At 38.0% G+C, this 13,508-nt stretch overlaps 2 protein-coding genes across 2 annotated transcripts in view; both read right to left on the reverse strand.

Annotated features, from left to right (window-relative positions):
- Positions 1-747, reverse strand: part of cpne2 (copine II) — a 49,850-nt gene extending 49,103 nt beyond the window's left edge. Inside the window, exon 1 of the mRNA XM_030424534.1 lies at positions 462-747. The gene's annotated coding sequence lies outside the window, so the exon portion shown is untranslated. The remainder of the gene's footprint in view (positions 1-461) is intronic.
- Positions 748-7,801: 7,054 nt separating this feature from the next.
- The window catches only part of nlrc5 (NLR family, CARD domain containing 5), a 38,466-nt gene continuing 32,759 nt past the window's right edge, over positions 7,802-13,508 (reverse strand). The window contains 6 exon segments of the mRNA XM_030426835.1: positions 7,802-9,904; positions 10,076-10,159; positions 11,455-11,538; positions 11,624-11,701; positions 11,812-11,895; positions 11,988-12,071. Of these exon segments, the coding sequence (XP_030282695.1) occupies positions 9,823-9,904; positions 10,076-10,159; positions 11,455-11,538; positions 11,624-11,701; positions 11,812-11,895; positions 11,988-12,071 (496 nt within the window). The 3' untranslated portion in view covers positions 7,802-9,822.

Below are 13,508 nucleotides of genomic sequence, written 5' to 3' on the forward strand. Positions count from 1 at the left end.
GAGAGAGAGAGAGAGAGAGAGAGAGAGAGAGAGAGAGAGAGAGAGGGCAGGTTAAGTGACGAGCAAAGCAGCAGGGATGCTGTTTCCCACTTGTTTAAAGCAGAGGGAGCTCTGCACAGACATGAAGTCCAATTACAGGTCCTGTCTGCCTTATTTGTGTCCACTAGAAACAACTGAGTGTACAGCAACTATCTTCCACAAACAAACGCACTTGTGTATGTGTGTGTGTGTGTGTGTGTGTGTGTGTGTGTGTGTGTGTTTCTTTTGGTGTTCAGCAAAATGTCACAACCGACCAACATCCTTTCTTTCTCTGTATTAAACCTCCGACCAGCAGACTAACCGCCAGTCCGTCAACTCTGTAGTCATTTAGACAGCTAACCCCTTCAGAAACAGCACACAGCAGCTAACGGTGAAGTTACACATCTCTCCAAATGAGTGCTAAACAAACGTGTCACACTCACCTCACTAAACGACGTCCAACTTCTTCACCGTTATTATGTTCAATTTCTTGAACCGCTGCCCTCGCCGAGGAGAAATAAAACCAACCAAAACTGTTGTTTTGTTTTCTACCTAAGAGTGGAAGCTGAAGTTGCTGTTGACATTTTTATCCGGAGTATCCTGAGAGGCGCAACAGTGTGTGAGCGTAAATCATCCTCGGAGCCACCTGGACTCTGCTGTCTCCTCTCAGCGCGGCTGATAGACGGAGCCCGGTCAAGCTGACGGGGCTACCTTACGACCGGAAGTGCGGGTTAATAAACCTACAAAATAAAAGCGCAAGCCGTCAAGTCGGTGCAAAGCACTTCCGCCTGAAGCTTATCAATCTTTTATTTGAAAGTAAATTCAAAGAGATTATTTTTGGATCACTGGTAGACTTGACTCCCGTTTACGCGTACATTGTTGGTGGTTTTCTGGGTTTGTTTAACGATAAGCATACTCTAAACGACAGCAGTCCGTGCAGTATCCTGAAATGTAAAATGTAAAATATGTTGCTCCCCTGGCACTCTCTTGTGGTTAATAAAGGGATCACCACCCACATCCGTTCATCACTTTTCAGCACACAGTTACGCAGTTGCATTACCAGTGATAAAAGAAGTGTCATGATGTTTTACTTGATGTGGCACTGTGTAGTTTTGGAGGAGAAATACAAAAATCTGAACTTTAATATTTCAAATATTACTGAGATAATAATACAAACCCAGAAATGTCTATTTTTTCTGCAACTGAATAAACAAGCTGTTCTCCGAGGAAAATAAGGACCCCAGAATACGGGTTGAAGCTAAAAAGGTGGCAGGGTTTGCCAAATCAAAACAAAGAAAGTTTGTATATCTAGTTTTAAAAATCGCTCAAAAAATGTCTTTTCTTAATAAAATTTCCTCTGCAAAAGTACACAGTGCTCCTTTACGTAACATCAAAATCTCAAAATCAAAACTATAGGTAACAAAAGATAATATTATATTATATTATATTATATTATATTATATTATATCATATTGTATTGTATTATATGATATTCTAATGTGCAATTTGTAAGATTTGGCTCTCAAAGGTCACTTCAAATACAGGGCAGCATATCACCTGAATCACTGCTATCTGCTGCTAACTATCGCTGCATAGCAGTTGGTTTTGCTATTAGCTTGTTAACTAGTTAGTTTGCTGTGCAGCTAGCTGTCCAACTTGGATTGGCATTAAGAGACAGGACAGGCAGGACAGTTGGTTAGCATGCTAACTAACAATATATATATCCCTGCAACACAGGGGTAGACCATCTATCAGCCATTGCTGATTATTGGGCCGATATTCAGTATTTCCCAATTCAGTATCAGTGTCTGTGATTATCCTGTCAGATTGCCAATAAAATAAACACATTTGAAATTTGCTACTTTGGCTCTGATAAGGCATCCACTCACACAATGTCCTGCCCACCACATTATCTGATTGGTTAATAGCCTATAAGCATTAAAGAATCTACATTTTCAAAGTAACTAGTAACTAAATTGAATTATAGTGGAGAGGTAGTAGGAGTAGTAGGAGAAAATGGAAATACTTGTGAAAAGTACCTAAAATTGTACTTGAGTAAATAGTACTTGGGTTATTTCATTACTGGCTGTTTGTGGACACAGACAGTTAAATTTCTAAAACAAATGAACATCGGTTCCAAATTTCAGTTTTCAGTCTCCTTGATTTCTAAGAATCGGTATTGGTATCAGCCTTGAAAGAATCATGTTGGCCGACCCCTACTTCTGACCTAAAAATAACTCGTAACTAGGGCTGTCACATAAATGTACTGGAGTAAAAAGCACAATGTTAAGTACACTATATAAGAAGTGGGAATTATTGTTTAAAGAAAAAACACTTAAACAGAGTAATAGTACTTAAAAATTATACAGTACTTGAATAGATGTACCTCTGCACTGCCTACAACAAACAGTGTTTATTCATATGAACGACTTGACAACGCTGCTGGACGTGCGTTTTTAAGTGTCAATGGACTATTGCAACATTGAGGTCAGCAGCATTAACAGAGCCTGAGATTCTCTCTTGAACCATTATTATGTCTTCAATGAGCGTCTGCAAATAGTTTATAAAGTAAAGGAACACAAACTGCAGAGCGAGTCTTGACCACAGGAGTGCGCCAGCTGCACATACATGAATGAGAGTCCTGTGACTGTTTTCAGGCACAGCTGTCACTTCAGTTGCTTGTTGGCAGCAGAATGGAATGAGAGAGGGTTATGTGGAGTTATACTGACAGGACATAATATTTAACAGTTATGAGTTTATTCATCACTACCGTCAGAGGAGGCGGACAAACATCCTGTTAGAGAATACATGCACGATAAATGTGATACTTTGTGAGAAAGAAAGAAAGAAAGAAAGAAAGAAAGAAAGAAAGAAAGAAAGGTTGATCAACCAATAGTTTTAAGTGTAAATAAAGGCCAAAACTCAAGGTACCTCTTTTATTTTCAATTGTCAAATGTCAGTGCAAATGTCCACAAGACCCATCAGCTCCCACACAGATTAAACACATTTACCAACAGCTGCCAATAAAAACACACACTTTGTCATAAGTGTAAGTTAACATTTCACATAAAACCTCAAATAACTATTTTGTTTCTAAAAGATGAGGTTGTTGAATCATTTTAAGGCCTGTATAGAATCAAATTTAGATTAGGATCTTTAGTCTTACTGAATCAAAATTTGTATTTTTGATTAATTTAATTGCTGTAGGGTTATTTTTGATTCCTGTTTTGATCATCTTGATTAAACCCACAGTAACGTATAATATCTGTCATCAGTACTGTATATATACTGCACTTACATACTTCTCATGAGCCTGAAACACACTAAGCATTAGTTAAACAAATTAATTATTAATTAAACATGCTGTTGGGTAGCTTTATCCATAGAAATCTTTTAACTAAGGGTAGACTGTCTCTCGGCCTTGCCGATTATTGGGCCGATATTCAGTACTTCCAGTTATCAGTATCTGTGATTTTCCTATTAGATTGCCAATAAGTTAAACACATTTAAAATGCGCTACTTTGGCTCTGATGCAGCGTCCACTCACATATTGTCTTGCCCTGCACATTATCTGATCGGTCAATATTCTATAAGCATTAAAGTTGCAAAGTAACTAGTGACTAAAAGCTGTATAAAGTAGCAGAAAATGTAAATACTCAATTAAAGTACCTCAGAATTGTACTCGAGAAAATAGCACTTGGGTTACCTTATCCCTGGCTGTTTGAAATGTGGACACAGACAGTTTAATTTTCATTACAAATGAACACCGGTTCAAAATTTCAGTTTTCAGTCTCCTTGATTTCTAAGAATCTGTATTGGTATCAGCCTTGAAAGAATCATGTTGGCCGACCCCTACTTCTGACCTAAAAATAACTCGTAACTAGGGCTGTCACATAAATGTACTGGAGTAAAAAGCACAATGTTAAGTACACTATATAAGAAGTGGGAATTATTGTTTAAAGAAAAAACACTTAAGCAGAGTAATAGTACTTAAAAATTATACAGTACTTGAATAGATGTACCTCTGCACTGCCTACAACAAACAGTGTTTATTCATATGAACGACTTGACGACGCTGCTGGACGTGCGTTTTTAAGTGTCAATGGACTATTGCAACATTGAGGTCAGCAGCATTAACAGAGCCTGAGATTCTCTCTTGAACCATTATTATGTCTTCAATGAGCATCTGCAAATAGTTTATAAAGTAAAGGAACACAAACTGCAGAGCGAGTCTTGACCACAGGAGTGCGCCAGCTGCACATACATGAATGAGAGTCCTGTGACTGTTTTCAGGCACAGCTGTCACTTCAGTTGCTTGTTGGCAGCAGAATGGAATGAGAGAGGGTTATGTGGAGTTATACTGACAGGACATAATATTTAACAGTTATGAGTTTATTCATCACTACCGTCAGAGGAGGCGGACAAACAGCCTGTTAGAGAATACATGCACGATAAATGTGATACTTTGTGAGAAAGAAAGAAAGAAAGAAAGAAAGGTTGATCAACCAATAGTTTTAAGTGTAAATAAAGGCCAAAACTCAAGGTACCTCTTTTATTTTCAATTGTCAAATGTCAGTGCAAATGTCCACAAGACCCATCAGCTCCCACACAGATTAAACACATTTACCAACAGCTGCCAATAGAAACACACACTTTGTCATAAGTGTAAGTTAACATTTCACATAAAACCTCAAATAACTATTTTGTTTCTAAAAGATGAGATTGTTAAATCATTTTAAGGCCTGTATAAAATCAAATTTAGATTAGGATCTTTAGTCTTACTGAATCAAAATTTGTATTTTTGATTAAGTTAATTGCTGTAGGGTTATTTTTGATTCCTGTTTTGATCATCTTGATTAAACCCACAGTAACTTATAATATCTGTCATCAGTACTGTATATATACTGCACTTACATACTTCTCATGAGCCTAAAACACACTAAGCATTAGTTAAACAAATTAATTATTAATTAAACATGCTGTTGGGTAGCTTTATCCATAGAAATCTTTTAACTAAGGGTAGACTGTCTCTCGGCCTTGCCGATTATTGGGCCGATATTCAGTACTTCCAGTTATCAGTATCTGTGATTTTCCTATTAGATTGCCAATAAGTTAAACACATTTAAAATGCGCTACTTTGGCTCTGATGCAGCGTCCACTCACATATTGTCTTGCCCTGCACATTATCTGATCGGTCAATATTCTATAAGCATTAAAGTTGCAAAGTAACTAGTGACTAAAAGCTGTATAAAGTAGCAGAAAATGTAAATACTCAATTAAAGTACCTCAGAATTGTACTCGAGAAAATAGCACTTGGGTTATCTTATCCCTGGCTGTTTGAAATGTGGACACAGACAGTTTAATTTTCATTACAAATGAACACCGGTTAAAAATTTCAGTTTTCAGTCTCCTTGATTTCTAAGAATCGGTATTGGTATCAGCCTTGAAAGAATCATGTTGGCCGACCCCTACTTCTGACCTAAAAATAACTCGTAACTAGGGCTGTCACATAAATGTACTGGAGTAAAAAGCACAATGTTAAGTACACTATATAAGAAGTGGGAATTATTGTTTAAAGAAAAAACACTTAAGCAGAGTAATAGTACTTAAAAATTATACAGTACTTGAATAGATGTACCTCTGCACTGCCTACAACAAACAGTGTTTATTCATATGAACGACTTGACGACGCTGCTGGACGTGCGTTTTTAAGTGTCAATGGACTATTGCAACATTGAGGTCAGCAGCATTAACAGAGCCTGAGATTCTCCCTTGAACCATTATTATGTCTTCAATGAGCGTCTGCAAATAGTTTATAAAGTAAAGGAACACAAACTGCAGAGCGAGTCTTGACCACAGGAGTGCGCCAGCTGCACATACATGAATGAGAGTCCTGTGACTGTTTTCAGGCACAGCTGTCACTTCAGCTGCTTGTTGGCAGCAGAATGGAATGAGAGAGGGTTATGTGGAGTTATACTGACAGGACATATATTTAACAGTTATGAGTTTATTCATCACTACCGTCAGAGGAGGCGGACAAACAGCCTGTTAGAGAATACATGCACGATAAATGTGATACTTTGTGAGAAAGAAAGAAAGAAAGAAAGAAAGGTTGATCAACCAATAGTTTTAAGTGTAAATAAAGGCCAAAACTCAAGGTACCTCTTTTATTTTCAATTGTCAAATGTCAGTGCAAATGTCCACAAGACCCATCAGCTCCCACACAGATTAAACACATTTACCAACAGCTGCCAATAGAAACACACACTTTGTCATAAGTGTAAGTTAACATTTCACATAAAACCTCAAATAACTATTTTGTTTCTAAAAGATGAGATTGTTAAATCATTTTAAGGCCTGTATAAAATCAAATTTAGATTAGGATCTTTAGTCTTACTGAATCAAAATTTGTATTTTTGATTAAGTTAATTGCTGTAGGGTTATTTTTGATTCCTGTTTTGATCATCTTGATTAAACCCACAGTAACTTATAATATCTGTCATCAGTACTGTATATATACTGCACTTACATACTTCTCATGAGCCTAAAACACACTAAGCATTAGTTAAACAAATTAATTATTAATTAAACATGCTGTTGGGTAGCTTTATCCATAGAAATCTTTTAACTAAGGGTAGACTGTCTCTCGGCCTTGCCGATTATTGGGCCGATATTCAGTACTTCCAGTTATCAGTATCTGTGATTTTCCTATTAGATTGCCAATAAGTTAAACACATTTAAAATGCGCTACTTTGGCTCTGATGCAGCGTCCACTCACATATTGTCTTGCCCTGCACATTATCTGATCGGTCAATATTCTATAAGCATTAAAGTTGCAAAGTAACTAGTGACTAAAAGCTGTATAAAGTAGCAGAAAATGTAAATACTCAATTAAAGTACCTCAGAATTGTACTCGAGAAAATAGCACTTGGGTTATCTTATCCCTGGCTGTTTGAAATGTGGACACAGACAGTTTAATTTTCATTACAAATGAACACCGGTTAAAAATTTCAGTTTTCAGTCTCCTTGATTTCTAAGAATCGGTATTGGTATCAGCCTTGAAAGAATCATGTTGGCCGACCCCTACTTCTGACCTAAAAATAACTCGTAACTAGGGCTGTCACATAAATGTACTGGAGTAAAAAGCACAATGTTAAGTACACTATATAAGAAGTGGGAATTATTGTTTAAAGAAAAAACACTTAAGCAGAGTAATAGTACTTAAAAATTATACAGTACTTGAATAGATGTACCTCTGCACTGCCTACAACAAACAGTGTTTATTCATATGAACGACTTGACGACGCTGCTGGACGTGCGTTTTTAAGTGTCAATGGACTATTGCAACATTGAGGTCAGCAGCATTAACAGAGCCTGAGATTCTCCCTTGAACCATTATTATGTCTTCAATGAGCGTCTGCAAATAGTTTATAAAGTAAAGGAACACAAACTGCAGAGCGAGTCTTGACCACAGGAGTGCGCCAGCTGCACATACATGAATGAGAGTCCTGTGACTGTTTTCAGGCACAGCTGTCACTTCAGCTGCTTGTTGGCAGCAGAATGGAATGAGAGAGGGTTATGTGGAGTTGTACTGACAGGACATATATTTAACAGTTATGAGTTTATTCATCACTACCGTCAGAGGAGGCGGACAAACAGCCTGTTAGAGAATACATGCACGATAAATGTGATACTTTGTGAGAAAGAAAGAAAGAAAGAAAGAAAGAAAGAAATTAAGAAAGGGTGATCCACCAATTGTTTAATGTGTAAATAAAGGCAGAAACTTGTGATACTTTTTTATTTGTCAAATTTCAGTGCAAGTCAGAATTAATGAATGTCAGAGACAGAAACAGTTTCTCACATGAGAACTTAAACCTCAACCTGAACACAAACCTTAAAAAGCATCAAAACAGCAGACAGGCTAAAGGACATCAGAGTGCTAGTTAAAAACCATAATCAAAGTGAAAATACTGGAAAAGCTTTTCAACAATTCCTTTCCTAGAAGAATGGGGGAGGGAATGAGTTGAAACTGAGTGCATAATTCAAACATTATCAACAAACTACAGAAATGACAATGGTGAGGCTCCAACCTGTATTTGTCCTGATATTTACACAGTATGTCTTGTTCAACTGAATATTATTTTCTTTATTTTACTGTTTCAAACTATTTTTTATGAAGTTACAATTAACAGCTAAAATAAATAACTTAAAAAAAAAAAACTAAAAAAAAACTTGATTTCTCTCCATGATAACAGCAGAAATAAATACGCAAATTTGATAGAGACCACAACCTAAAATGAGCATAAGAGCAACTATCAGAGGGGGCTCTTACTCTCAAAGCTTTCTTTACTGTGAGTTTGTGATTTGTTGTGTTTTCACTTATGTGGCCTCTAATAATTGTAAACACATATAGAGCAAAGTGCCTCAGTGTATCAGAGTCTGCATACATACAGTACAGTAATCAATGTCAATCCCAAGAAACCTTATTGCAATCCAAGGAATCCTCCACATCGTGGCCTCTGGTGTCACAGCAGTGTGTGTTGGCGGAGAGAGCAGTGACAGTGTGTGCAGAGCTGGCAGTAACGAAACTGAGAAGCTGGGCCTGATCCAAAAGAATGAGCTTTGTAGGCCGACCCTCCACCAACTATCTGAGAGTGTGCTATCATTAACCTCATCACACTATTTCATTTTCCCACAACATCCGTCAGCTCACAGACAGATTAAACACATTTACCAACAGCTGCCAAAAGAAACGTAGACCTTGTCATAAGTGTAAGTCGACATGTCTCATAGAATCTCATATTAGTATTTTGTTTTTAAAAGATGAGGTTATTGAATCATTTCAAGGCCTGTATAAAATCAAATTTAGATTATTATTCATCTTTAGTCTGACTGAATCTTAGGCTTATTTGTGATTAAATCAACTGTAAGATTGTTCGTGATTCCTGTTTAGATCAATTTGATTAAACCCACAGAAACTTTTATCTTTTATCAGTACTGTATATATACTGCACTTACTGTCCTCATCCAACTTACTCTTTGTTGAATTTAACCTAAAGTAGGTGAGACATTGAGGACGTCTGTCTGTCAACAACAGGGATGTTTTTGACAGCTGTCAGTCACGGGTGGTGATCTACGGAACTAGTAACAGAACACTCACAGTTGACAGGACAGGGTTAAGGTTAGTTGAGTATCCACACCCTGCCTTTACCAACACAAACCAGGATATTGTCAGCTGATTACGCCAGTTCACTACAGTGAAACAAGAGGCCAATAACTACATGGTTATACTACTATAGTTAAATATTCTCAAACATATTTTTTTCTTATCTCAAACATAATACCTCAAAAGACATGCATCTGTGCTTAATTACACTCTTAGGATTAAAAACATCAAGGCATTTAAGGGAACTACCAAAAGAGATGAGAATTATTTAGTTTGTGTGTTTGTATGTATGTATGTGTGTATATGTACATTATATGCATATATGTATATATACACATAAACACACTATAGCAAAGAACAAAAGGGATCTCACCCGTAGTGGACCACATAGTGGTTTTTTTAGCCCTTTATACTATTACAGACACCAGGTGCTGTAGTCATTCTTAAGGGTTTAACAATATTAACATATCAATCATTTGCTGTACCATTCCTCATGCTTTTCTGATGGTCTTACTGCAGGGAAAACACGTGTTTCCTCCTCTCCTGGCTGGAGTACTGCTAGCAGTGGTCCACCTCTACAGCTTCTGATAAACTGGAAGCTCCATTCTCTCTGCCACCATCCAACAATACAGATCACATCAGGTGGAGGAGAAATTCAGCCTCCTGTCCTTCTGGCTGAGTCTTTCGGCTTCACTCGGAGACACTTTGTTCCTCCAAAGCCTGAAATGCATAGTGGTGGGAATATAACATTTTCAATGTTTAAATATGTTTTATTAAACCAGATATACCTTGTTTGACAAACAAACATCATCAATGTGGTGTCACAGTGTTCATCATGCATCATAACAGTGCAGATTAGAAACAACTGGGCATCTGCCAATCCCTTGTTACCTGATGAGCTGCAGGGCAGGACACGACTGTGAGGCTCTGAGCAGGGCCTCCGCTCCACAGACACTCACACTGTTTGACTCCAGACTGAGAGAAAGAAACGTAAATATACAGAGCATGCTGCGTTATATGGAAGAGTGTATGGGGGACAAGCAAGTCCACTAAAGACCGACAGCTGTATCGACGAAAGCTAAAAGCTAGCTTTTATTTGTATCAACTTATTTAAATTGCAAAACAGCCCATGTTTTATGTTCGTTTTCTTAATTTCTTCACTGAAAAAGACTGAAACAGAAAAATGTTTTACTCTGTAAAAGTGCATAACTAATGACGATTGTGTGACTGTTTATTTTTTATATTTAACATCTTAATATAACAGTAGTCCTCAGATGACCTTCCAATCCGATTGCATAGAGTAAAGTGCAGTGTCCATATCAAAATATAAACAAGTTGCCAATAATAATCACTAATAGAAGTCCACCACAACCATATTACCTAACTAATAGCTGGAAATGTTATCCTCATATACAGATCAAAGGTCAGTATCATCATGAAACATTGTCACAATCCACAACAACATCTTCACTGATACCATCAAAATAATCAGAGATTACCATCACAAATATCTATACCTGTTGCTTGAATTTAGAAGGAACATGACAGCGGATACCAGACAAGAAAGCTACGAAAGGTTGTGAAATGAAGCAAATTTACCACTTGTATACATTTCCCAGCTGAATCTATGTGTAGACTATACTATCAGCCTATCGCCTCTTGACATACAAAGTGGCTTTGTGAGTTAGGATGGCTGGGCTAGCAGGTTAGCATGCTAACTTAAGTACATCATTCTGCAACACAGCACAGACATCTTTTCTACACACTCTGTTGATGGTTTTAAATCATCGTTGAATGTTCTGAATGTTAAATTATTACATAATATTACATGTTGTAACAGAAGTTGAGTAAAGCTTGTTAAATTCCACCACTCAAAAATGAATAAACGGCATCCTCAAATTAAAAACAATGCCCGCAAAATTAAAGAAATAACCCCGATTAGGGCGGCTGTAGCTCAGTGGGTAGAGCTGAGGACTAGTGACCGGAAGGTCACTGGTTCGAATCCCTGGCTCCCCAGGGCGGGGTTGAGTTACAAGCCGAAGCATCCTTGAGCAAGATGCTGAACCCCAACTCCAACACTGCTCCTGATGTGCAGTTGGCACCTTCGTGGCAGCCACTGCCATCAGTAAGGGCCCTGCGATGAGCTGGCAACTTATCCAGGGAGTACCCTGGCCTTCGCCCATAGAGTCACTGGATTTGGCCCCAGTATCACCCGCGACCCGCATGGATAAAACGGAACGGAACCCCGATGTGTGTGTGTACAAACTCACTCTATTCTGATCAGCCCCTGACACAGGGGCATCACTCTTGCCAACTCCTCGACTACTTCATCACCACAGTTATTCCAGCCCAGACTAGAGACACAGACAGACACAGTTAATACTTTGGTATTTGTTTTCGTAAGTTTTACTGACAATGTTTTGTTATTTTTCATCTTACCGTACATCCTGAATGAGGGGACAGTGGGCCAGGCTGGCAGCTACGGCACACAGCTCTGAAGTCCCAACAGAGGTCAGACTAACAGACCATACAACAAACAGAAACACAGTGTTTATTATCAGATTGATCGTCAGTAAAACCAGTCATCCATCGGGGCTGTGACTCCAAAAACAGAAGAGGAGGCTTACTCAAGCTTGGCGAGCTTCTTCAGGCACATTATTGCTCTGGACAGACTCACAGATCCTTCGTCTCCAATCTTGTTTTCTGAAATACTACAACAAACACAAATAAACCCCATAAATCTCAGGACAGGTCTGACAAATGTCATAATGCTAATAAGAAATTAGAATATGTGGTGACCTACTCCAACACAGTGATGTGTGTTAGTGATGGTAGAACAAGAGCCATCCTGACAGCACTCAGATCACCCAGACTGTTACCGGACAAACTGGAAGACGGCACAAACACATTAGTTTCAATTCTCTACTGATCTAGGTGTGCAAAATAAAAGGTTTTTAATCCGTATTCTAATCTTTAACCAAAGAGTAACACATACAGTACACATAATACAATAATAAATCATAAAAACATCTAATCTTTTTATGAAAAATTATATTTTTCCCAGTAAAGAAAAAAATAAGACTACAAGTGTTTGCACCTCCAAAGGAGTGTCTATTGGTTTAGTCATATAGCTTTAAACAGGGTTCTGAGCATGAAGAACAAAAAAATCCAAGGGTAAAAAGGGACTGATTGATTTGCAGACTTTTTTGTTATTCCTTAGAGCTGTAACAAAGCTGTAGAGCTGTGGTTAGTCTCTTTATAATGTCGAGCAACAACATCATTTATGTTTTGTGTGTCTGAGCATAGTAACTGTTATTCTAGTGGGAGACTTGGCACCATCTAGTGGGAGTTCACAGACCAAACAATAATTTGCCTGATTCAATCTTATCAGCCACCAGTTTTCTAGTGTCACAGTGGACCGGTCTCAGATTGTGAGAATATTTTAACATGACACTACATGTGGTGACATGTGGTGACATTATGACAGGAAGGGGGGTTGACACTTTTAACTCAGTGGAGACTTTTGACAAAATGTAGAAGTGAATTTCTTTTGTTTCCTCTAATTCAATTACACTTAGTGGATGCAGTGCTTGTAGTTTTTGTACTTCTACTAACTTTAAGATACATTTGTCTTCTGAACAACTATGACAAGTCCTGCTTTGCATGTGCTGGCATCAGTATCAATGTATGTGTATATATGGATAAGTACCTTTTAAAACACTATTTGATCATTTAAGAAGATTAAGACTATGTTGTTTTATTTGTCTTGTGTTTTTTAAAATAATAGAATTAAAAAAATTATAATAATAAAATAAAACAATTATGACAACTCAATCCAATCCATCCATAGCACAATTGTACCAGATGCATTCATCCAGTCCACCTGTAGCGTAGAATGATGGCACTTTGGTGGTCTACTCCTGTTGGGTTGTTTTATTGCGCTCGCTCTTGGCTGACATGTGGCCCGCGTGTGTTTCATTCGGCAAACAGGAGTGGAGCACCCAAGTGCCGACATACCACATGGTATGTGGGCCGCATGAATGGGTCTGGTGTGGACACAGTTTTGCTATCTGGATTATTTGTCACATACATCATACTCAGTACAGCACAGTAAGAGCTGGCAGTTATCAAATGGCACCCGGGGACAGGCTCCAGGTTTAGGACACTGAAGTAATTAATAATTACAGAAACTTAATACACATGTTTTGATAGAGGGGAACCAGAGCATCCGGAGGAATCCCAGGACCTTCTTGCTGTGAGGTAACAAGTTTTCCACTATGCTGCCCATCCAAATAGCCAATGACATTGTGCACCTGTTCAAGAT

The sequence above is a fragment of the Sparus aurata genome, chromosome 8 (genome assembly GCF_900880675.1).
Source record: "Sparus aurata chromosome 8, fSpaAur1.1, whole genome shotgun sequence".
Lineage (NCBI taxonomy): Eukaryota > Metazoa > Chordata > Actinopteri > Spariformes > Sparidae > Sparus > Sparus aurata.